The sequence below is a fragment of the Lathamus discolor genome, chromosome 2 (genome assembly GCF_037157495.1).
Source record: "Lathamus discolor isolate bLatDis1 chromosome 2, bLatDis1.hap1, whole genome shotgun sequence".
Lineage (NCBI taxonomy): Eukaryota > Metazoa > Chordata > Aves > Psittaciformes > Psittacidae > Lathamus > Lathamus discolor.
This window is the reverse complement of record NC_088885.1, coordinates 155082120-155106815: the sequence shown is the minus strand read 5'-3', so window position 1 is coordinate 155106815 and position 24696 is coordinate 155082120. Positions and strand designations below refer to the sequence as shown.

The window sequence follows — 24696 nt, the reverse complement described above, 5'->3', positions numbered from 1 at the left end:
CCTGTTAAGCAATTCTACCTGCATTTCAGGAAGCGTAAATGCAACTACAAGGCACAATCCAACATTCCTTGATGTAACAGCAGGGATACCTACTTTGACAAGATCGTGCATTTGCAGTTTCTTCATCTCCACTTTCATTTATAACTAGTACAAAGGATTTTTTGTTCTGCTTTTGCACTCTTATGTATCAATGTAGTGTTCCTGTATTCTTTGAAGCATGCCCATTTTTGTACTCTGTATTTAAACAGTATGTCATTAGGAAAGCTTCAATTTGAATTGCTAATATGAATTTACCATGCAACTCCCAAGCCATTCAGTGGTAATAGCTTCAATTACTTGCCTTGGTGTCGTATTTTTTGCTGTAGCCTTTGCAACTATATTCCATTTTATTTTTTCGTGGAACTGAATAATTCTTTTAAATCACATTTATGTACATTAGGTTATTCTCTGCTCTATTTTTTCCAGTTGCGGACTCACCAGATACTCTTAGAAGTGTCTGCTATAAGTTGTTGTGCTCCCTGATACCGCAAATCAGATTTACAGTTATATCTGGGGAGGTGGAAAAGTCAATACTCCTTTTGCAGTAGCTTTGGCCAGAATTACCTCCTGTAAGTGAACAGATTGGGTTTTACACATGACTCCATTCTAGCTTCTTTCTTGTGCCCTAAAAGCATGTGCCATATTGTTTGCAATAGCACTGACCAGGATCACCTTTTGAAACATCAAATTCAATCAAGCATCAGGAGTTCTCAGGGCAGTGCTTCATTCCATTAAAAGTTAGGGTTTGAAAATCCTTGCCCATGTGTACAGTGCAGTCATGCTGGTTTGGTTTTGTTCCATTCCTCATAGCAAAAGGTTTGGTGTTTATTTGGATTATAGGGGCTGTAGTGATAGAACAAGGGGTAATGGGCTTAAACAGGGTAAATTCAGGTTAGATATAAGGAAGAAGTTCTTTACAGTGAGGGTGCTGAGGCACTGGAACAGGATGCCCAAAGAAGTTGTGAATGCCCCACCCCTGGCAGTGTTCAAGGCCATTTTGGACAGAGCCTTGGGTGACACGGTTTAGTGTAAGGTGTCCCTGCCCATGGGAGGTGTATGGAACTGGATGATCTGAAGGTTCTTTCCAACCCAAACCATTCTATGATTCTGTGAATCTAGAGTTCACTATGCCCATAAATCCCTACAAATTCTTTTCTTTTGAGACAAAGCTGGCACATATTGGCTTGTTCTTATATTTGATTTTTCTTTTTTCCCCTGATTAACTAAAACTCTAATTTTTAAAGCCTGAAAAGTACTTTCTGTAGGCTTTTCTGTGGTCTTTCTTTTCCCCTGTAACCAGACTAACCTGTTCCATATCAGGGCTACTACATATTGTGCCTACTTTCATGCCCCTAATTACTTCAAATATCACAAAGATGATCTGAAGGTCCTTTCCAACCCTCACTGTTCTATGATTCTATGGCTTGCACTTGCTTTTGGGAAGAAAAGAAAAAATACAAATCACATTTTAAGAGGGCAGTATGCCTGCATGAAGTATTACAAAAAATGTAACCTTAAGCACCTTCTTTCAGAGACATTGGCCAGTCTCATTTGCTGAGAGTTACGGGTCCCCTCCTTGCCAGCTGGTCTAGCTTGAAGTTTGCTGATGAATACACATCCTCTGCAATGCACACACAACAGGACTGGGGAAGATACAGACACTTGCACCATCCTAGCTGACATAAGGTCACCTGTGGTCCCATGCAAGCCATCCACATGGAGCCCCTCACTCGCCTTGCTCATGCTGGTCCCCAGTATGTAGTTTTGGGACCATTCCCACCCCAGTGGCTGTAGGATGAAGACCCCTGCAGTCACCCCAGTAACTGACAGATAGGCTGGGGAGCCAGGATCCCAGTCTGACTGCAGTACCTGGCACCAGTTTTCAATAATACGCACACGCAAGTCTCACTTAGTCCTTGCAGCACACATACATACACATTATGCTAAAAGATAGTTAAGAAAGGATTAATAATAAGATACAATAGGATCGTAGTGATCAGGTGGAGGGCTCAGCCAGACAATTGCGCTGACCAGCTCCTTTTACAGACAGAAAGGGTAATGAGGTCTTTGAACAGGCTTCTCAGGGCAGTGGTGGAATCACTGTCCCTAGATGTGTTCAAAAACCATGCAGATGAGGCCCTCAGTGACATGGTTTAGTGGTGGTCCTGGGGTAGTGGTTGGGCATGATGATCTTAAAGGTTTTTCCAGCCTAGTTGGTTCTGTATTTCTGTGATTCTGTAACATTTACACAGCCCCTTTTATACCCTTGTCTGTCTACTCCCCTGCTTGTTCCTCACTGCTTCCTTTTATTATGCACGTCCCCTCATGCATTTCTACATCTCTATCAATTCCTGCACCCCCTCCAAGTTCAGGAGCCCCCTGGTTTACAATCTTACCACTTGCTAGGTCCAGCTTGATCTTCTTGAAAGTGCAGACTGTGATTTCTTGATAGCCCATCCAATTAGTGTGAGTTACAAGGTTTGTTTCTTGTTAGGTCTCTGTTTTGGTATATTTTGTTTCTGATTTCTTCTTTTTCTCTTAGTTTCCAAACTGACAACATCCTGGATCAGACAACCTTGCTGGATTAAACCTCCTCACACTCTAGATGTCTTCATCAATTAGTGTGACTGTCCAGCTTTGGTTCCCATCACTGCCTCCCTTATTTGTCGGTCAGGTCTGTGTCCCTGTATGTTCTTATTTATGGCTTCCTCCTTGTTTTCCCTTGTTGAATTGGAAAAGGTACCTCTAAAGCAGCAGACACTCTGTGGCCTTAACCTTACACTACACATTTCTGGGGAAGCATCCATTTTCCCCTTTCTGGCTGCTGGGAGATAAAATGGTTCTGTTCAACATACCTATTTAATTCCCATAGATTAGAAAACAATCTGAATGAGACATTCTCCTGTCCTACTATTACCAGCGAGTGCACAATTTTAATAGGCTCTTTCTGCATTTTGATTATGATAATTTTAATTAACATAAACATTGAATTAATAACTTTTTAATTATGTTAATTATTTATAGCTAAGCTCCAGTGTTACCAAGAAGTTAATCTTCCCCTACATTTATTTTCATAATTACAAAACCTTTGTGGATGCATAATTACTGCCATGAGAGCTGAAAAGCAGAGATTTCCATTCTGACATTGATTTTGCCATATAGTGAGAAGGAGAGTTCCAAGAAGCCTTTGTGTTTGTTTTAGGATACACACACCCCAAAGCAGAGAACTTTTATTAAATCCCCTATTGGCTTTTTATTCCTGGGACTTGCAACCTATTTTAGCTATTGCATTTCAAGCTTTATTTTCAGTCTTGTAATAGAACCACCCCACCATAAGCCTGTATGACTGGTTTCCTTATACGCTTTCTCTGATTTTCCTATACATCACTTACCTAAGCCTCAATTTTCAGCATGTCATCTGCACAGCTTCCATCAATCCCCAGTTAGAGACCATTCCTGTGTGTCACATTTCACAGAACTGTACATTGTACCTTCTCACTCCTAACGTCTTTTCCTGCACTGGTTTGCTGTACCACTCACTGGATATTCTACATCATGCCAGCCACTGTTGGCTACAAGCTCCTGAAAGTGTTCAAACTTTATGAGCCTTCCAGCACTGGTTATTTGGATCCGTGCATGTTCCCTCATTACATCAGCAGCATTTCTTTTCAGTACCATACATTATTTTTGGGTAGACTCTCTGAAGTTCTTCTTTTATGTATTTATTTTCTGGCTTTCTCTTTTCTAGTTTCCTCTGCTGTTAGTCAGCTTGTCAGGTGCAATTATACCCTCCATGCCTTTCTTCTAGCACTTTCATTCTGCTCTGAGCAATGTTTGCAGCTTGCCCCCTGTTGTCATCCTTTTCTAACTCCACTCCAGAAATCTTTCCTCTACGTTGGACTCTGCTTCCAGTTGCCTGTTCTCTGGTAATGCAACATTCTGAAGTGCCATCATCCTACACCTGGTTTGTTCAATTCAATATCCTGGCTTATTTGTAACCTGTTAAAGACATCTCCAGATCCACAACATACAGTGTTCAAGAATATAGGTCCATCCTTTTTTGTTTCTAAGCAATCTGATACTATGTGGATATCACAGCCATGTTTAAATCTCTCCCAGGATTTGAATTTTAGTCACTCCCTTCTTTTCTCATAACTAAGAAGTCTTTTCTATATTCATCTTCAAATAGATCTTCTTTAAATGCTCAAATTCCACTGGTAGCACCATGTCATGTTTCAGATCCCTGAGCAAAAGGCTGTCAGGAGCCCTAATGTAGAAACAGTTTATTTGTAGCTACATGAATAGTCAGCGTGAAAGACATTTCTGAATTGCCTGTTCTGTGTTGCTTTCTGATCCAGGATGATTCTTATGGCTCAAGTCTGTGCTTTTCATTGCACTCCTTAAAGCAAGGGCAGTGTGAATCTTCCTGAACAAAACAGGCCTGGGAATATAAAATCTGTATAACTGCTATTTAGGCAACCCTCTTCCTGCTCGCAGAAGTGGTTGAGAATCATGGTGGAGAGGATGCCAAAAGCATGACCTGGCAATTAGCATCTGTGAAAGAGAAGGGACTTTGGGAACATCCCATAATCTTCTGCATTCGCATTGCTGCTCTGTGTAAGAAGCAAACTATAAATGGTTCTAACGTCTCCTCATATTTACTCAGTTCCCCAGAAGGACATTTGTGGGTAATTATGAGCTAAAAATCTTCTTCACACTTTATCTTCTCTTGGCTCTCACCTGCAGAAGGGTTGCTTCCTCGGGAAACAAGCATTCATCTGTGGACTTCAGTACTACTTCACTTCCACTTCAGCTCCACTTCAGTTCATGCTTAATATTCATGTCAGAAAGTCAAGGTAACTGAAGGGCTGTTGTTTACCGAGAAGTGTTTATTGTGGACATAGAAAGGGAGCAATCAATACATTTTCCCATTTTCTCTCTCTTCTAGCAAGAGGTACAGGATTTAAGTTATAAGTGAGATACAAGGACGAAATTCAAGTTTGCCTTATAGCTATAATTATGGTGTAGCAGGGTATCTGAATGTGCTTAAGGTATTCATCCCCAGGCAGCCAAGTAACTTTCCATCTAGTTGTCTGTATAAATAATACAATGAACTGATTGGAGGCAACGGATCAGCCTGAAACAAGGTGATTGACAGAATGCCCAGTGCCCTTCCTGGCAAAGCATTTGGCCAAGTTCTGAAGGAGCTTTACAGGTGGAAATATGGGATAGTCTCAGAGAGTCCCTTAAATAGCCCCTGCCAAGACTGGACTGGTTGGAATCTACTACTGGTATCTTCATCGTGTTACTTAACATTGTGGGTGGAGAATCTGGCATTGTCCCAGAGACCTCTCCAGATGGGATCTGCTGCAGAATCAGCAAAACTGAACACAGATAAGGTGCTTTTAAGTGTTTTTTTCAGTAGAAACTCTTCCTGCAGGTCCAGAAATGGTCACATAAGACAGCCTTTTCTATGTGGTTAAGATAGCTAGAATGTATTTTATATGTATGTTCTTTAAGGCTCTCAATATGGATAAAACATGCATATGCTTGAGTGATGACACAGGGTGATGGGCCAAGTGAATCCAGGAATTTAACAGAGAATGATTTGGAGAAATATCACCCTTTCCAACTTAAAACACCAGTGCAAAGATCCTTGCAATGCAGATTTCTGTCATCATCTGGACGTTGACCAAAAAATTTGGTTCCTCATGTAAGCAATATTTTATCCAGAGTCAAAAATAATCTTTTGCTTCACTTTGTCTGTTGATTTTTTCTTATTTATTTGTATTATTTTTTTAACAAAGCAATGGTTTGCTAATGAGAAACAAACTATTGAGGGATGATGCCCCCTTTCCAAACCATAACTTCCTGAAACTTAAATTCTAAGGGTGCGGGTCATTTCTATGCCTTCGTCACAAGAAAACTGATACCAATTGTTAAACCACAACACTAATACATCCCCACAAACAAAAGGGCCCATTGCTATTTCATGTGGAAGGGACCTGTCTGCAAGGATTGTGCAAAGCAAGGTCTTGATTTCGCATGTTACAGGTATCTCCAGGAATCAAAAGCTTCATCCTTCACATTATTGCAGTGCATAGTGCTTCTTGTGATAAGAAGACAAACTAAAGCAATTTCAGACTTTATGTGACTGGAATTTAACAAGGTCACAGAATAGATAAATGAGATTTAGGAGGGCTTCAGAGGATGTTTAAAGTTGTGGATATCTCAAGGAATTTACTGTTAGTCACATGCAAGAAACAGTGATGCTCAGTGGCAGAAAATAGAACGTGCTAGTACAGAGCGGTCAGCGGAGTGGGGGAGCATCTCATAATATTGTATGCTAATTTCTCTTTCTCTTGATCTCTAGGGTCTACCTGGAAATCCAGGGGAAAGGGGACCTCCTGGAAAACCAGTATGTAACTTCACTTCTGCATTACATCTTCTTTTTAACTCATTTTCCACCTCTACACCTCACCTCAGAAGTGCACTTCAGTGCATTTCCACTACTGCTCTTTCCAGCTGAGCAGCTTGAAAAGCACTAAGAACCACTAAGGGGTTCTGGTAAAAGTATCTGTAATGGCTTTAGAACAGTATGGAAATAACAGGATATCCTGCATGTAAATACCCTCAGCAAGAGCTCATCTCAGGTGTGATGAAGTGCAGTAGAAATGTAGGACAGGAAGTGTATGTTTGGCTTAGGAAGGGCAAGGGACACCAGTAAGATCCATAAGCATATTCAGGAAAAATTCTTATATGTTGATGCTGTTTAAAATTGCCTGAGATAATGAATTTCTCATTCCACAGGGCTCCCCACCCCTGCTCACTCCAGAGGACATAAATCTCTTAGTAAAGGTAATCAGCCTTTGATGATGGTGGGAGTTTAACTGTATGTTTGATTTAGACCTGACTAACACTCTATGATGTGAAAGTGTCAGACCTACAAGCGCAAAAGGTGCCTTTAAATACTCTGTCAAAGCTTGAAACTTGCAGGCCTCCTACTTGCACTGGTACTGGGACACTGGAGCACATGCTGGAGATCAAAATCCTTTTAATGTCCCCAGCAGTGAAATGACCTAGAAAGATGTTTAGAACATAGTGTATGTTACAAAGCTCTGTGCCTTTTTGCCTCTTTGAGGCACACATTCCCAAGGAACAACAAACATTGTCCAGTTGTATTGCCTAAACCAGAAACTGGAACCCATTTTAATGAAATGTCTAATTTTTCATGTGTACATTCAACAGCAACTGGAGCAGTTTTGAACTGTGGGTGCAGTCAGTTTGCATAGTGCATTTGAAAGGATGCAGGTAATTAACCCCAAATGCACCCGTATTTCAAAAGTGATGATCTGTCTGTCTGCTTTTACTCTCCATGTAGGGAGTTGTCTGGGAAATAAGTCAGTATTTGATAGCTGTTTATTGCAAAATCTCTACAGATTTAAATGGGCTGAGCTGCGAGATTTTCAAGCAGTCTTGGGACATGGCAAGAAATCCTTTCTTACTGATTAGAAGAAACTAAAACTAAAAAATCACCTGGTTTTACCAACACCATTTACAAAAGGAGCCTTTTAAGTTTGCCACTGTGAAATGGCTTCAGTGAAGAGATGTCTGTCTTAAGCAGCCAAGTGTTTTTCTGAAGGTTTTACTATATGGTATTGTGCGGGATTTCTGATCAGGACAAGGCTAAGAGAATGATTCTTGGGTAAAGGATGTCATTTTGATGTTCCTTTGGTTTTGTGCTTTGATTATGTTATAGTTAAAATACTTGTATGCCTTGCATATTCTTTCTGCTCGGTATTTTTTCATTCTACACTTGGTACAGGTCTGTATAAAGCAACACCTTGAAATCCCAGATGAAATTAGGGCTCTTGTTTTAGGTTGTTTAGGATAAATATTCATGTAGGAACTAAGAAAGACAGTTTAGCCCACAATTTTGCAATGGGTCATTGACAGAGTTGGGTGTTGGAACAAGGTCTCCCAACTCTCCGCCTGATGATCAGTGTCTTCTGATGTATTGTCTTTTATAGGCAGGATTTACTTCCCTTTTGCTGAAGGGAGTCTGCCTTTGAAATGAAAATGTCATACTCAAAGTAATTCACTTCTTGACAACAGTAGAAATGTAAAGACTACTAAGATGATGCTTCAGAAAGTACTGGAGAGAGGGAGAGAGTAAATCTTCATGACAGAATTTGGCCAGGACACTGTGACATTTCCTTGGTCTTCACAGACTTCATCAGATGAGTTTTCCTTGGCCATGCTAGCTGCTGAATACAGTTTTCCTTGCAAAACACCCTTCTGACATTGTGCTGCACCTAACAACCTGCCCTCTGAGTAGTAGCGTAACTTTTAGACTCATGTAGACACAGTTTTCTAGTAGTCATGTAGCTTTGAAACAAGTTTGTTCATGATAGTCTTACTTTGCAGTTCTGTGAAGTCCCCCTAGAAAGACCTTATCCTTGGTTTCTTGATCCTGGATGGTCAGTTAGGACCTGTCCAACTGGAACTGATAGGAAGCAACCCATGTGAGCATGTATGAATTCAGCTGCTAACCCCCACTATGCTCCACAGTGTATTACTAATTTCTTTCCCCATGTTCTCTGCTAGGATGTGTGCACTGAATGCCCTCCTGGCCCACCAGGATTGCCAGGCATCCCAGGTTTCAAAGGTGATAAAGGTCTCCGAGGACCACCAGGGAGAGACGGCCAGGATGGGAAAATGGTAAGAGAGCTGGGGAAGTGAACATGTCTTGGATGTGTTGTAACCTTGTTTTCTTGTAATATCTTTAGATGGTTGTTGTTTTTTTTTATCAGCAACCTATTAAATATTTTTCAAATGTTTGTAAAGTCAATGGACTAGACTTGTGTTTACCTCTTCTGCATTGCAGGGGAATGCTGGTCCCAGAGGTCCTGCAGGCCCACCTGGGCTTGATGGCCCAAAGGTTGGTTGGTTTTCTTCAGCAGTCTAATGAACACTTATTTGTGACTAATTATGACACTTGCTGACATCCATCTCTGTGTAAAGGGGTAGGACTGGCCCGTTGGGTGGACCCTGTACTGGCAACTCACTGGAATACCACATGACTGCAGAACTGTACAGCCCCTCACATGAACACTGTTTCACTCAAATAGTGTCTTCTATTATGCCTTTGCTCACACAGACACATGCACACATGTGAAGGGCCTCATTCTTGACACTGATTTTCATTATATCAGTGTGTTGATGACAGATAAGGAATTAGGAGTAAATCACCTCACGTAAATCAGGTGAGGAGGAAATTAAAGCCTCAGCGGTAGCTCTCCTGCCTGTTCCACTCCTCTTTGAATTTTATATGCTTGAATCATTTAAATTAAGTCTGGTTCAATGGGCTGCTGGGCTCCCTGCACGCTATCTACCATCTTGGTTTTACCCACAGACTCTGTTTCCTTAGCATGCTATAGGAAGAATTCTTTGTTTCAGCTTCTGACTAATGGTCTAGGCATAGGCCAACATAAAGCTTCTGGTGTCTGAAGGATTCCAATAATGTCACATTTCAAGCATGCTCCATGCAGAGGTCTGTCATCAGTCTGCTCACAATGCCACAGCCTGGTCACAAGCAAAACCTTTGCAACTACTTAATGTGAAACAAATCAAAACCAATCAATGAAGGGAAAGCTGAAGTGATTTCATGATGGGCCACAGTTTCATTCAGTCTTCCCTTCATTACTGTCCTACCATCTAAAACAGCTTCTGCTATTTTAACATCTTTGTATTTGCACTCATTAGAGTGTAGGACAAGCTAATAGAGATTCATGAATTAATTTTATATCTTGTAATTAAAATTGTGGTGGGGAGAGCAGTAGAGTCTCAAAAGTAAATATAGGGTTGATCAAAATGGAAGTATGTTCCAGGATAAAATTTGCGTAAGAATTAGCAACCTGTAATGACAATAGCTGGCAGAAAAGCCAAGCAGCCTGAAACACCCCATGTCTGCTGCTTTCTTGTATGCTGTAAGAAAGCAGAAATTTGGGCAGATTGGATGTTTAGACGAAGTAACGAGAACCAGGTTTAAACTGTACGTGTACATAAATTAATTGATAATTAATCTAACTCATATTCAATGAAATGGCAGATTCACAGAGTTTGCAAATGTTAAAATATTTCAAGGCTCTTACGAAGGTGCGAACACAGTCTTTATGACCCCTTTCTAAATACATTAGGCAGATCCTTGCAGTGAAAGGCTGTACTTTTGAAGATGTAGTATATAGTCCTTACCAACACCATCCAAACTAGCATGGGGTCTCATTTTGAAATAGAACAGTAACCTGCAGATCTTTGCTCCTGAGCAGCCTCATTGCTTCTGGCAACATGAATTAGGCCTCTTTTAATTAATAAATAGTAGCCCCCCTGTCCCCCACTTACCTCCTACCTCTCATGCAGCAAACCAGAGTATTACTTCTATGGCCAGCAGCTCATTAGTGCTCCATGTGAGACTCCCCTTACTTTAAGCATAGATAGTACAGACATGTACATTTGAGTTAGCTGCTTCTGTTGTGTTATCACTAGGGAAGAGAGAGATTGAGAAAGAGGGGAGCACTTTCTGGGCATGAATTTTCTGACTGCACCTTAGAAACACCATTTTTATTGTGGCTGTTTCTGAAGGGAGAGTTGATGACTAGCTCATACTGTTGGGTCAGATCTGATTTAGTGAAGTTCCTAACAACCTGTCTAATTTCTAAGGATGTGTAAGTCTTTTTCATGTCCATGAGACTACAACATAAAAAAAAAATGGGCTGTACTGGGTCTGCTCAAAGGCCATTCTTCACATATGTTCCTGGCTCCAACACTGGTAGTAAAAGTCTAGGGAAAAATTTAGGAGGAAGGCAAGTCGGACTCGGCCCTAATTTATGACTTTTATGCTCAAAAATATTCAAGTGCTTTATGAAATAGTTCAGAAAGCTGATACAATACTGAATCTAAGTGACTTTCAATGGCTTTTTTTTTCATTATCAGGGTGCTAAAGGAGACCGTGGTATGACTGGGGATACGGGAGAAAAAGGTGAACAGGTAAAAAGAGAATTTTCTTTCCAAGTGCATTCACTGTGATTGTCCCTTCATGAGTAACTCTTATGATTTCTGTAGAGGAATATCCTTCTCAGAGGTAGGGAAGGAAGGTAGGAGCTCTTCATCACTGATAAATCTCAAGTGTGCTGTGAGTGGAACCGTAGCAGTCTTCCACAGACTTCCACCCCTATCTCCAGTAAAAACCTTGTGTGATGTGTTTCGTCACCTTTAGACTGGATGCAGTCAATTCTCTACGTTACCTTAGTCATTTCCCCAGATACTGCCTAAATGAGATCCTCGATATCAGGTGTCATTGGGTTGAAAAAGCCAGTTTCTATTTGTCTTAGAAGATGATTATTCTATGATTGTATGAATGTAGGGATGACCTTTTAGGAGGGACTGAGATGCCACAGGAAAGAGGAGAATGGTCTAAACTAAAGCAAAGTTTTATAGGTAATTTTAGCAAGGGCTATGTCAGCAGTTTAAGGTGTAAACGAGCAACTCTTCAATGAGATATGTAGAATATTTTAAGCAGGTTTGGTTTCCTTCCTTGTACAATTCCACAGTATCTGTTCTTACCTTCCATTAGCACAGATTGAAGTGCTCATTAGAAAAAGTACACCTTAAATATAACTATATTTATTTCTGATGTTCATCCCTTGAAAACCAAGGTTTTGTTTTAAACAGACATTGTTCTTTATTTCCTTATAATGGGCTTTCTGTGTATTGTCTGATTCTGATGTTACCTCACAATGTTCAAGCACCAGTTAGCTTTTAGACAACTAGAAATGTGAATAATGCATAAAGAAAGACTCTCTTTTTGCTCTGCAGGGTCACCCTGGAATGCCCGGCTTCTCAGGGGCTCCTGGAAACCCTGGTCCACCTGTAAGTTGCTCTGGGACAAAGGCTAGGCAGCCTAGTACAGTGTGAGGCATCCCTTCCTATGGCAGGGGATTGGAACTGAATGATCTTAAGGTCCTTTCCAACCCAAACCATTCTATAATTCTATGGTTCTATACTTTCCTTTTAAAGGTTGTTGCAAGCTCCATGTGGAAGAAAGGACCATTCCCATCTGTCTGTGCATTGCATTTGCATTTTCCAGTGGGTTCCTAATGGTCCCCTGAGTGTCATAGTTCCCCACTCATGATAACTGTTATTTAATACATCAACCACTTTTCACTGATTGCTTCAACACACTCTGTAAATTGATGTTAATCTTCACTCACTCTATACAAGACAATGATGATGAAATCTCTTCCACAGGGACTACTTAGTATGTGTATAGGTGTTTTCTTATATGTGGAATAAGTTGGCAGACTAGAAATAGCAGATCTTAAGAATATTATAGTTCTCAATTTTACACGGTGGTATGAGTCTGAATTTTCTCCATTTTTCATATCCTGCAGTTTACTTTTGAATTAACAGGCCTTTTACATGTGTTCCTCTCCATCACAGTCATCCTTGTTCTTCACTCTACTCTTTTCACTAAAACAACTGTACTTCTTCATATTTAAAAAGGGATTACATTGCATGAGCAGGGCTGAAATAACTTAGCTGTCCTGGTTTTGATACCACTGCTTACACCCTCCAGGAGCCGGGACTTTTCCTGAGTGAAGGAGTTTTCTTTCCAAACTGCTTTCCTTTGCCCACACTCATCACTACTCATATTGCTGCTTACAGTGCAGTTTGTCTCTGCCATGCTGAGGGTGTGCAGCCTTCATCTGTTCTGGGGATCAGCACAGTCTCTTCAAAGCTGAATTTGTACTGCACTGACTAAACGACAGAAGTACCAGAAAAGAGGATTAGATTAAAATCCTGTTTTCAGACTGCAGCAGTGCCTAAAGATGCTGAATGCTTTGCCACTGGCACAACCTGTGGACCTCTTTTTGCTCTCCTGCGAGCCCTATTTTAAGACAAGCTAATAACACAGACACATTTATTGTGTCTGTATTAACCTCATACTGCCACAGCCATAGGGTTATTCCAGTCAGATTGAAACACTTTTAATTGTCCCATGAGACCCTCTAGTCAAAGGAAATGCGCAAGGTAAAACCAAGCCTGTCAAAGCAGACCTCAGTGTGATGCTCCTCAGATACTTTTTCTTCAAGTTTTGCTGACTTTTCACTTTGCTTTGCTCTGTGGCTCCAGCAGTTTGCCTGCCATAAAGCATGATTCAAACTGCTCTTCAAAGTTATTTTTACATCACAAGATTGGCTTTTTCCTATTTGTCCCCTATTTTCAGAAGGACCAGACTCAAATATCTAACTATTTCTGGCTTTGGGGGCTGATTCAATGCAGAGGTTGGCACTGCTTTTCTGTGATGAATGATGGAATGAATGGTGAACTGAGTGAACTTCAGTGTTGTCAGCTGTGGTAGGGAGTGTGTTGACAACTGTACAAAATGTGTTAATCACATTGTTTCTGTTTTATTTTGTTTAGGGCCCAGATGGATCACCAGGACCAATAGGACCAGCAGGAAACCCGGGAGACATAGTAAGCTCTAAGCTGTGTCTTTCACCACCACCTTCAGCTAGATTTAGCTTTTAGAAGTAAAGCTGAGCTGGAAACCGTATAACGTCATTTGAAAGTTCCACAAAACATTCAGCCTGAATCAACTCTACACCTGAAAGTAGGACCTCCACAAATAACCACAGATTACTCTGGTCCTGCAGTTTTGTTTACTCATCAAATGAAATTCCAGATTAGTCAGGGCATAATCCAGCCCATGGGACCTCTAATGAGGTTTCTGTACCTCTTACCTGACTTTCCTTGTTATTAACATCTATTTGTCTCTAGAAAAGGATGACTAAATGTGTTAGGATGCTTCATGACCCAGGCCAAGACTTGAACTCTGTGTGGGGATTGTCAAAATGAAACCAGCAACTAAGGATGCAAAGGAAACCAAAAAAGGATGTCACAGCACAGACTGTTAAGATGCAAGGACCTGAGAACATTCGCTGGCACCGTGAAAATACTAGTATAGATAAAACCCTTGAGAAGTCTGTGAAGAATTTTGCTATCACTCTTCCATTTGAAGGGTTCTCAGATACTACTTTATGGATACTCAGATCCTGCTTTATGGATACCATGGATCCTAATTTATGGATACCATACCTACTTTATGGTAGTGCATCAGAAAACCCTAGCAGAGACAAGTAATCTGATTCATGTTAACTTCAGTTTGGAAAGGAAAAAAAATGAATAGCCCATGCTGTTGAGCTGGAACAGTTTAAAACTCTGTAATTCTGTGATTAATTTCTAGAACAGGGATTCCTAATGAACAAGTTACCTTTTGCAGATCCATTTCAACCTGAACTTCATCATGAGTGAACAGTGAAGGTCCTTCTGATGGCTGATATGAAATCAGTGAGAAGTCTCAACAATGCAGCCAGAGAGTACATGGACAGGCTAGCTGAAATACCCTTTCTATTCATGATCAAGTTGAGACACTGTGAAAGACCTAGTCCTATAAAGGGATTTTTTGGGTCTGTCAGCAAAGCGCTTCTTATAACTACTGATTTGATAGGTATGGAATATAGATCTTCTTGCCTGGACACCTCATGCAGGAAGTTAAGGATTAAATATTAAATATAACAATATATCAGAAAACAAAACAAAACAAAACAGTGATTTCAGTAGTTTCTCCGTCTGTAACAACTCATAACTAATACTGGGTGTTTTATGTGAAAAGAAAGCCCTTCGATGTAAACTAGAAAGAATCCAAGGAACTTAGGAACTTCATACTGTGTGACATGGGCTGCAAGACCTACTTCTCACAGTTGTCCCTTGTCAAACTCTGTATTTGATAGATCTTCAACAGATAGAAGCATCTGAGCAGCTTGTCTTGACCCACAGTGTTTCTGTTTTCTTTCCAGGGTAAAGATGGCCCTCCAGGTCCACAAGGCCCACCAGGATTGCCTGGACTTCCAGTGAGTGCAATTCAGCTCCTTCTAATTCAGTATTTTATAGGTTTAAACACATAGACATGTAAAACACATAGGTGTGTAAAACAAAGAGGTGACATTTTTAAGGTGCTTTGAAACCTATGTATACCTTTAATGGCATCTGTCAAGTTGATCCTTGGTCCACAACAGTATAAATACTGTATTTGATCACTTCAAATCTAAGTGTTAATTACCAGTGTGAGTCAGGTCTTTTCGTGGTTTAAGCCCAGGCTGTAAATCAGAACCACCCAGTCTACTCTCCCCCTTTCTTCTCCCGCCCCCACTCCCAAAGGGATGGGGAGGAGAATCAAAAGAATGTAGCTTCTATGGGTTGAGATAAGAACACTCTGGTAACTAAGGTGTAACACAAACCACTACTGCTACCACCAATAATAATAATGATAAGGGAAATAACAAGGGAAGGGAATACAATACCACCCGTAGAAACCCAGCCCAACTGAGCAGTGATCTAGCCCTTCCAGGTAACTGCCCCCAGTTTATATCCTGGGCATGACGTGCTGTGGTATGGAATACCTCTTTGGCTAGTTTGGGTCAGGTGTCCTGTCTCTGCTTCCTCCTGGCTTCCCCTCCTCTCTGGCAGAGCATGAGACTCAGAAAGTCCTTGGTCAGACTAAACATTTGAGCAGTAACTAAAAACATCAGTGTTATCAGCGCTGTTCCCAATCTGAAAGTCAAACCACAGCACTGCACCAGCTACTAAGAAGGAGAAAAAAATGACTGCTACTGCTGAACCCAGGACAGGTCTGTTTCTCATCTGCCTCTTAATTGGAAGAAATACTCTAATGAAGAGCACATAAATCAAGTAACAGCTCCAGTGTAACGGCATGAAAATCAGAGACTGGAACGCTATCTGAATCCAGCCAAAACAATTCCTTTGAAATAATTCAAGATCAAGTGCATCTTGGGCATAGACTTTTCTCTTCTGGAAAGTATATTAGTACAGTATTTGTAGGGGGTTTTGTTTAATCTGTCATACAGATCGGGCAAGAGCTATTTCTAGTGTGAAACAGTTTTAAGACTGTTGTAGTGCTCACCTCGCTGAGAAGGAGGAAATCACTTAGGCTTGCCATACTGGAAAAGGAAACAGTTTGTGCTATTACAATGGTGTGTCGAGGAGAGGTTTATGGCTGAGCTACAGAAATAGGGTAGTTTTTGGAGGGGTACACAAACTTCAGTATGCCATGTTGAAGAAGAATTTTCACTGTAAATATTTCTTATCAACTCCTTCCTTATACCCTGTTTTGCGTTTCATTCGCAGGGCATTGATGGGAATGATGGCAAGGATGGCAAGCCAGGATCTCTTGGGGAACCGGTAATGTAATGCAAAACTGTTTTGCTCAGGCAATCAGAGCCTGCATCCAGTTATTGTTTTTGAAGCTGCCTGTCTTTGGGTTCCTCAGGGGGGGCTGGGATCCTGTTTGCACATCTTCTTTTAACACCAGGACTAAATTGTCTTGAGCAATTTATAAGAGTCACACACTTGCAATCTCGAAAAGAAACTGGGTTCTTTTACTTTTACAGCTACCATAAATACACTAAAACTTAGTGATTCCACTTTTACAGCTATGGTAAATATTGTAGAGGAAGAAGGTTGACTGGTGCCATTAAACCTAGTGAGCCATTTTTTAAGTAGAAAATTATGGGGCATAGAAAGTTTAGAGGAGGTGTCCTTAAAGAAGCCTTTTCTCAACACTTCTATTGTCCAGCATGAGAGGTTTTGTATTTTACGTTCTCTGCTTAGTCTGTACTTGTGTTTGCTGAGGGGAAAACAGCTGAGCCGTGAAGCTGTTAGCCAAAAGGAACTGTTAATAAATTGGGCAATGAAAGTTATTCCTTGCGACTGTGTTTGTTACATGAAGAATATGCTTCCAGTATCCAGCATTGCCAGCCTCTTTCTGTGACTTGTCAAACAGGAGTTATTGGTTCTGGGAAGAGCCAAGTTCCCAGTCGTTAGGACAATGGGTGCATGGAACTGTGCTTGTCACAGCAGTTTCAGACAGTTGTGTGCTTGCATTGAAACACCTGATTTCTACGTGTAGATGCTGATTTTGTATGCTCTAGGTATTGGTGCAGTTCTGTGCATTACCCCTCATTAAAACACTGCAAAAGGGCACCAATCCAAAGTGTAAGCTACGTTTGAACATCAAAGGCTGTGTTTGTGGCAGTGCAGATAGGAGTATGTATGGGAATGTGTCACTACTGTCTTTCTTGCACGCTCAGACTCCAGCACTGCTGGAGAAACCCTGGGCAGTCACAGTCCTCAGTGCTGTTAAATCTAAGGGAGAAGAATGAGAGTTTTCCAACAACAGAGAGATGGACCTGAGATTCTCCTAACATGAATATGATTGTTTCCCATAGGGAAAGCCTGGAGAGCCAGGTCTTCCAGGCCAGGAGGGTGCCAGAGGCTTACCAGTAAGTACTGATCTGAAGGGCTCAATCTAGTCACTGTTCTATACTGTAGTTGGGAAGCTTTTGGTGGGCAGATGAGCTCCTTTACTGATGCAAACACATAACCAAAGAGCTGGTCTGGCTGCAAAGAGTCATGGCATTGTGACTGAACAAATAAATAAATGACCACAAAAAAAAAAAATCCAACACAGGCATTTCCATGTCCTTCACAACTGGAGAACAGTAGGTCCCTTATCTAGAAGTTAAATCACATAACTTCATAACACTGCTTCTAACAGAAGGCATAGCCACAGCTGTAGCCCTCATGTTCTGTTCTGTGTCCTCTGAAAGGATGGGAACAATGAAAGTTAGGGTTAAATGATTTATTAGATGCTCACACCAGGAATAGACACACTGTAGTCTTGGTCTTGCAGCCTAAGGAGCTATAGAAAGCCCCTCGTGTGATGTAGCCTTTCCTAATCTGTCCCTGGGACATGGCAGCTCCATGCTGACCAGTCCACAGTAATCTTAGGCAAAATTGGGAAGCATATTAAGTGAACATTCAAGCTGAGGTTTTCTTAGTGTTTCATGCATCATGGTAATGGATAATTATTGATTTTATTCTCTTTTGTAGGGTTTCAAAGGACAGAGAGGAGATACAGGTCCTCCAGGACCCCGGGTAAGTAATGTGTACCTCATGCATGATCCTTTGGAGAAAGGCTGTTTTCAACCATGAGCCACATGCCCATGGCATAAAATCACATCAGCTGGCTTCATTCCTCTGCTGGAGTTGTGATTCCAGGTAAGATGATGCTGATGGTGGAGCTGCGTCCTCTGGTGCTCCCCTTGAGATAGTCCTTTGTGAGGAATTTTCAATGATGCTCCCATACCACATTCCTCTGGTACAGATGCTAGCATACACAAGGTGAGGAGCCCTACTGCACTTGTGGGAGAAGTATCAGCACTTCTCCAAAAATGCCTAAGAAGTGCAAAATAAATTCAGAAACAAAACTTATAGTAGTGAGTATAGAAATGTCTCTAGTCCTTTGACTTAGTTGCCTGTGGATCATAAAACTCAAACCCCAAAACTTCCTGCATGAAGCGTTGGTCCCCTCTCTGTTCTGAGCAAAACAGTACAGAAAGCTCCTTGGTGTACAAAGCGGATACAAATCTGAATGTTCTTCTGCCTAATTCTGTCTTTTTACAGAGAAATTACATGCTCTGCTTGCAGGAGCTTAGCTGAAATATCTAGTGCTGGAGTTTCTCATTATGGTAGTTTCTATATCAGGAATAGGTTGGTGTCTTCATGACTGCACGAGCAGTAGCAAATATTCTGGAAAGCAATGTACTGCCTTGTGCATCATTTACAGAAGATGCTTCTGAGTAATGTTTATGACTTGTGTGTCACATACAATGAACAAGGCTCCTGCTGGCTTTAGAAAAGCTTTGCTGGAGCTCAGCCTAATACTGCAGAAACCTGTTGACTCTTACAGTGGTGTTACTGGTCTGCCTTTGATCTCGAGCTGAAATCTCTTTCCTTTCTGCCGAATTACAGGGGGAGCCAGGTGTGGCAGGTCCTGCTGGTCGTGAGGGGCCACCAGGGAAGGACGTAAGTGTACCATTTCGAACAGAAAATAATCTCCTTCTCCCTGACAAATGCTGATTTTAATTCACAGTGACCCTGACCTAACCCAGCTGCAGAAACTGCAATAAAGGGTGAATTATTGCAGCAGTGCACAGGGAATGATTTGTGCAAAGACCATGAGGGTAATGAAGAATTTTAAGGCCTTTGTCACTGCTCAGCTGCTGGCACTTAAATATCAGCTATGTCTTTGGAAAAACAGAGAAAGCTTCATTGTTTGAATGCCAGGCTGTGCCACATAGCCATGGAGCTGCTTTCTGCCACCCTTCTCTTGGCAGTGGTTCATCCTACAGGTCCCACTGGGCCAGGCTCTTTCACACTTCCTCTACAGAAGCTGAGCCTTACAGAGTGTGTAGCTCCATTGAAATCTGTGAAATACCCATGGAATAAGATGGTGCTGCTCAGATGGAAGACAGATGGTACAGACAGATCCTGACAGTACTGGGGTCAGATGCAGTCACACAATACAGTCCTGGGAGAGTGCCGCTGACGTGGGATCCTGCAGCAGTTGCTGAGCAATGTGCCATTGCCATGGGACTTAGGGTTGAGTGATTTCTCACTTGCACCTCCTTGTACCACTGGAAAACTTGTGCTGTAGATGGTAGCCTACAAAGTCAAAGGATGATAGACCTAAGGAAACCCTTCAGAGAAGATAGAAGCAGGTCTTAAGCCTCCCACGAGAGAGAACATTATGCTAATTCTTGAGAAGTACTGGAGAATCTCTGTCCTTATGAAATCCAGCTTCAAGATAACCTGATAATAATGGGTCTGCCTGTAATCAGACGGCCATCATATTTGAAAAATCATGGCAGTCAGGTGAAGTTCCCGGCGACTGGAAAAAGGGAAATATAACCCCCATTTTCAAGAAGGGGAAAATGGAAGACCCGGGGAATTACAGACCAGTCAGTCTCACCTCTGTGCCTGGCAAAATCTTGGAGCACATTCTCCTGGATGGCATGCTAAGGCACATGGAAAACAACAAGGTGCTTGGTGACAGCCAGCATGGCTTCACTAAGGGGAAATCCTGCCTGACCAATTTGGTGGCCTTCTGTGATGGGGCTACAGAATTGATGGTTAAGGGTAAAGCACTTGATGTCATCTACCTGGACTTGTGCAAAGCATTTGACACTGTCCCACACGACATCCTTCTCTCTAAATTGGAGAGATATCAATTTGATGGATGGACCACTCGGTGGATAAAGAACTGGCTGGACGGCCGCACACAAAGAGTTGTGGTCAATGGCTCGATGTCCGGCTGGAGACCGGTAACGAGTGGTGTCCCTCAGGAATCAGTGTTGGGACCGGTCTTGTTTAACATCTTCGTCGCTGACATGGACAGTGGGATTGAGTGCGCCCTCAGCAAGTTTGCCGATGACACCAAGCTGTGTGGTCCGGTTGATACGCTGGAGGGAAGGGATGCCATCCAGAGGGACCTTGACATGCTTGTGAGGTGGGCTGATGCCAACCTTACGAAGTTCAACCATGACAAGTGCAAGGTCCTACACCTGGGTCGGAGCAATCCCAGGCACAGCTACAGACTGGGCAAAGAAGAGATTCAGAGCGGCCCTGCAGAGAAGGACTTGGGGGTGCTGGTCGATGAGAAAATGAACATGAGCCGGCTTCAGTGTGCGCTCGCAGCCCAGAAAGCCAACCGTATCCTGGGCTGCATCAAAAGGAGTGTGACCAGCAGGTCGAAGGAGGTGATCCTGCCCCTCTAGTCTGCTCTTGTGAGACCTCACCTGGAGTACTGTGTGCAGTTCTGGTGTCCTCAACATAAAAAGACATGGAACCGTTGGAACAAGTCCAGAGGGGGGCCATGAGGATGATCAGGGGACTGGAGCACCTCCTGTATGAAGATAGGTTGAGGAAGTTGGGGCTGTTCAGCCTGGAGAAGAGAAGGCTGCATGAAGACCTCATAGCAGCCTTCCAGTACCTGAAGGGGGCCTATAGGGATGCTGGGGAGGGTCTCTTCATCAGGGACTGTAGTGACAGGACAAGGGGTAACGTGTTAAAACTTAATCAGGGGGAGTTTAGATTGGATATAAGGAAGAAGTTCTTTCTTGTTAGGGTGATGAGGCACTGGAATCGGTTGCTTAGGGAGGTTGTGAACGCTCCATCCCTGGCAGTGTTCAAGGCCAGGTTGGATGAAGCCTTGTGTGGGATGGTTTAGTGTGAGGTGTCCCTGCCCATGGCAGGGGTGTTGGAACTAGATGATCTTGAGGTCCTTTCCAACCCTAACTATTCTATGATTCTGTGATAGATTTTGAAAATTCAAGGTAGTGAGACTCCTTTAATGCTGTTTCCCCTAATTTGTGTGCAGTGTGATTTAACAAGAACATTTTCAAATGCTTATTTGATTGCCTGCGTGTCAGACCTTTCTTACTGACTAGAATACTGTTCTTCACTTCAGGGTGATGCTGGTCCCATAGGACCACAGGGCCCTCGAGGACCCAGGGGGCAGCCGGTGAGTTTTCTCTCCTGACAAGAAGTTTCTGGTGGTATATTGTGTCTAGTGGGAATGTCCTGCAGGCCAGACTTCTGGTTTGGAAGAAGAGTCTTCAGCGAGATTCTTTGATAACATGGTCTAGTGTGAGGCATCCCTGCCCATGCCAGGGGGTTGGAACTGGATGATCTTAAGGTCCTTTCCAACTCAAACCATTCTATGATTCTATGATTAAAACACATCACTTACTTTGAGAAAGACAAAGCAGAATGACGTTGCTAGAAAGTGATGCAGACTTAGCGCAATGGGGCGATGACCTGGTGGGAATACTGACTAAGTTGCTGACTAGGTGGGAAGAATAGTTTAATGGATTTTGCCAGGACTGCAGTGTCAGAAGTGCTTGTATTCCAGTCCTGGCTCTGGCATCTCGCTTGCTTCTCACATGGCTTCAGTTTTCAAAGGCAGACGCTAATTGTAAGTGCCCAGGTTGAGATATGTGGGATCCAGTTGTGACACTATTCATTTTTGCAATGTTTCTGTATTTTTTTCTGGGAAAAACCCAACCCCCAACAGAATTTTACACATAATATTGTTTAATTAAACACCTGTAGAGTTTAATTACAACTTCAGTGGAGAAATTGCACTTTAGTTGACATTTCAGAAAGTGTCAGTTGGGATGGCTGAGAAATTACTTTCGTTAATCTCACTGTCTTTTCAGTTGTCTTGTTCCAAATTTGAATGCAGGTCTCTAATGATAAATTTTGAATTCAATTTGAATGCTGAATCCAGGCACATCCTTAATACTTTGCAATCAGTGATTCATTTTTCCTCCTCGCAAGACCTGCTAGTGAGACAGATTCTACAACATAATCAGGGCAAAAATGCTGATTCAGCCAGCAATGTCAGGAGCTGGAGCGGCAGGTCCCTCTGAGCTGTAGGCTAGGAGTTTAAATAAGAGTGCAGGAACATATGGAGAGCTCCTGTGTCTACTTTGTAGCTTATCTCATTATTTCTGTACTGCTGGCATCACTCGCTAATGTGTCATGCCCCTGCACAACACTAGCAATGGATAAAAAGATTTGAGGAGACATAAATCATCATAACTCCAGGGCACATTCTTCTTTGGAGAAGAGATACCTGGGGGTTTGTATGCTGGAGAGCAAATATCAGTTTCTCTTGATTTTTCTCTGCGTTGTTTCTTTATGACCCATCCCTGGCAGTCTTAAAGGCCAGGTAGGACAGGGCTTGTAGCAACTTGCTCTAGTGGAAGGTGTCCCTGCCCATAGCAGGGGGTTGGAACTGGATGAGCCTTAATGTCACTTCCAACACAAACCAGTCTGTGATTAATAACAAGGATGAGGCATGATCTTGAATATTGCCAGTATAAGGGGTGGTCTTTATGGCCAACTCCAGTGCAGAGTAAAACATCTCTGTATGGTGAGTTGGGAGGAGAGAGGAGCAGGCTGTAGAATTTCATCTCACCAAATTTTAGTTAGTGTAGATGGTCAGCTCAGCTACTTTGATAAGGAAGAATGAGAAATGGGTCCTCTTAAAGGACGATTTGGCTCATTCTGACTTGTCTGGTGTCGGGCAAGCATCAAATGCCTCAAGGTTTTCGAATAAATGTTTTTCTCCATTCACCAAAAGAGGGGAAGCCTGAGATGATTAAAATGTAGGTGCCTGGCCTTTGGGCCCTGGTTCAAATGGTAGCCCTGAGAAGAGGATAGTTATTTGCAGGATCTACCTCAGTCACTGGAGAGAAGAGGTTTTCTAATACAGGAAGGTATGGGGGGATCTGGAGATAATCATCAGCTAGTGCAGGGGACTTTAATATTGACCAGTGAGCAGCCAACAGGTGCTTCAAACATGGACTAAAGGGGCTTGTCTGACCACTGGTGGCTTATAGCAACCATAGTGGGTGGTTCCAACCACCCAGGAAGATGCTGCATATGATAGCAATAAGGGTGAAGAACAGGAGGAGGAATGATGATTTGTTATCTTCAAACTGGGGGTTTGGGTCCACATATCTCAATTTTTGCCCTGAGATGGGGTCACTCATGCCATCAGGGGTGCAGAAGCTGCAGGGTCAGTTGGAAATAAGCATTCCCTATTCCGCAGTCTACCAAGAGAGGAGGCTGGACAATGGTAAAGAAAGCAGTAGGTGGATGTTTTTAATTGTAGTACTTCAACAACATTTTTCTTTATCACATAGGGCAAGAATGGATCACCTGGATCTGCAGGAGAACCTGGCCCAGCAGGTAACCCAGTAAGTACCACAAAAGGAAACTCATGCAGCAAGCAGTTATGTCAAGGAGAGGTGACTGATAAAGTAAGGATGGAGCAGATTGTGCATAGGTGCTCACCATCCCTGAAGTTTCCATGTCTGAAAATCACTGACTGGCCATGACACTGGAGGAGGATTGGCTATGCTGCACAGAGCCTTGGGCGACATGGTCTAGTGTGAGACATCCCTGCCCATGGCAGGAGGGGTGGAAATAGATGATCTTTCCAAGGTCCTTTCCAACCCAAGCTATTCTGTGATTCTATGTTTTTACATTCCTGGAATTGAGCTGCTGGCTGGGTCATCATTTTTCCCAGCAAAAGTTCAATGTTCACACAAAAAAAAAAAAAGGGGGAAAAGATTGACTACCTGATGTGGAAAAAAAAAAGAGATTGGCACACCTCATCTTCACCAGTACATTTAATTTTGCCAAGCAGAGAGTGTGCAGCCAGCAGAGAGTTGTCACAAGGAAGGAGAGGGCCTCGGGGAGATGGCAGACTGCCACTGAGGAATAGGAGCAGCAGAATAATCCTCCCCAGGCACTTGAGGAAAGAGCAGACAGTGGGTAGTAAACCAAGATCACAAAGCAGAATGAAATCTCCCTGGGGCCATCCTGTGTGGACGAACAGCATGATAATGAAGAGCTGTAAGGAGGACAGTGAAGAATTGGTTTTGTTTTGATTTGTTTTGTTTTTTTTCTCTGTTCTGCTTCTGAAATTGTTCAGCATTTATGCAAATGTACCTCTGTGTCCAGTAGCATCTACTGCAGCACGGGGCTCTTCGCTCTCTCCATCCGCTTAGCCATTGCAGCTTGCTGGGCTGTTAGATTCAGACAGGAATAAAGGCATAGCAGGGAGAAACCTGAAAAATCATAGCAGGACTTCAGTCTTCTTTG

At 42.4% G+C, this 24696-nt stretch overlaps 1 protein-coding gene across 1 annotated transcript in view; it reads left to right on the top strand.

Moving 5' to 3' along the window:
* Positions 1-24696, top strand: part of COL22A1 (collagen type XXII alpha 1 chain) — a 145348-nt gene that overhangs the window by 108755 nt on the left and 11897 nt on the right. Inside the window, exons 36-49 of the mRNA XM_065669158.1 lie at positions 6413-6457; positions 6850-6897; positions 8647-8760; positions 8927-8980; positions 11032-11085; positions 11914-11967; positions 13522-13575; positions 14958-15011; positions 16306-16359; positions 17406-17459; positions 18070-18114; positions 18991-19044; positions 21488-21541; positions 23733-23786. Coding sequence (XP_065525230.1) covers positions 6413-6457; positions 6850-6897; positions 8647-8760; positions 8927-8980; positions 11032-11085; positions 11914-11967; positions 13522-13575; positions 14958-15011; positions 16306-16359; positions 17406-17459; positions 18070-18114; positions 18991-19044; positions 21488-21541; positions 23733-23786 — 792 coding nt within the window. The remainder of the gene's footprint in view (positions 1-6412; positions 6458-6849; positions 6898-8646; positions 8761-8926; positions 8981-11031; positions 11086-11913; positions 11968-13521; positions 13576-14957; positions 15012-16305; positions 16360-17405; positions 17460-18069; positions 18115-18990; positions 19045-21487; positions 21542-23732; positions 23787-24696) is intronic.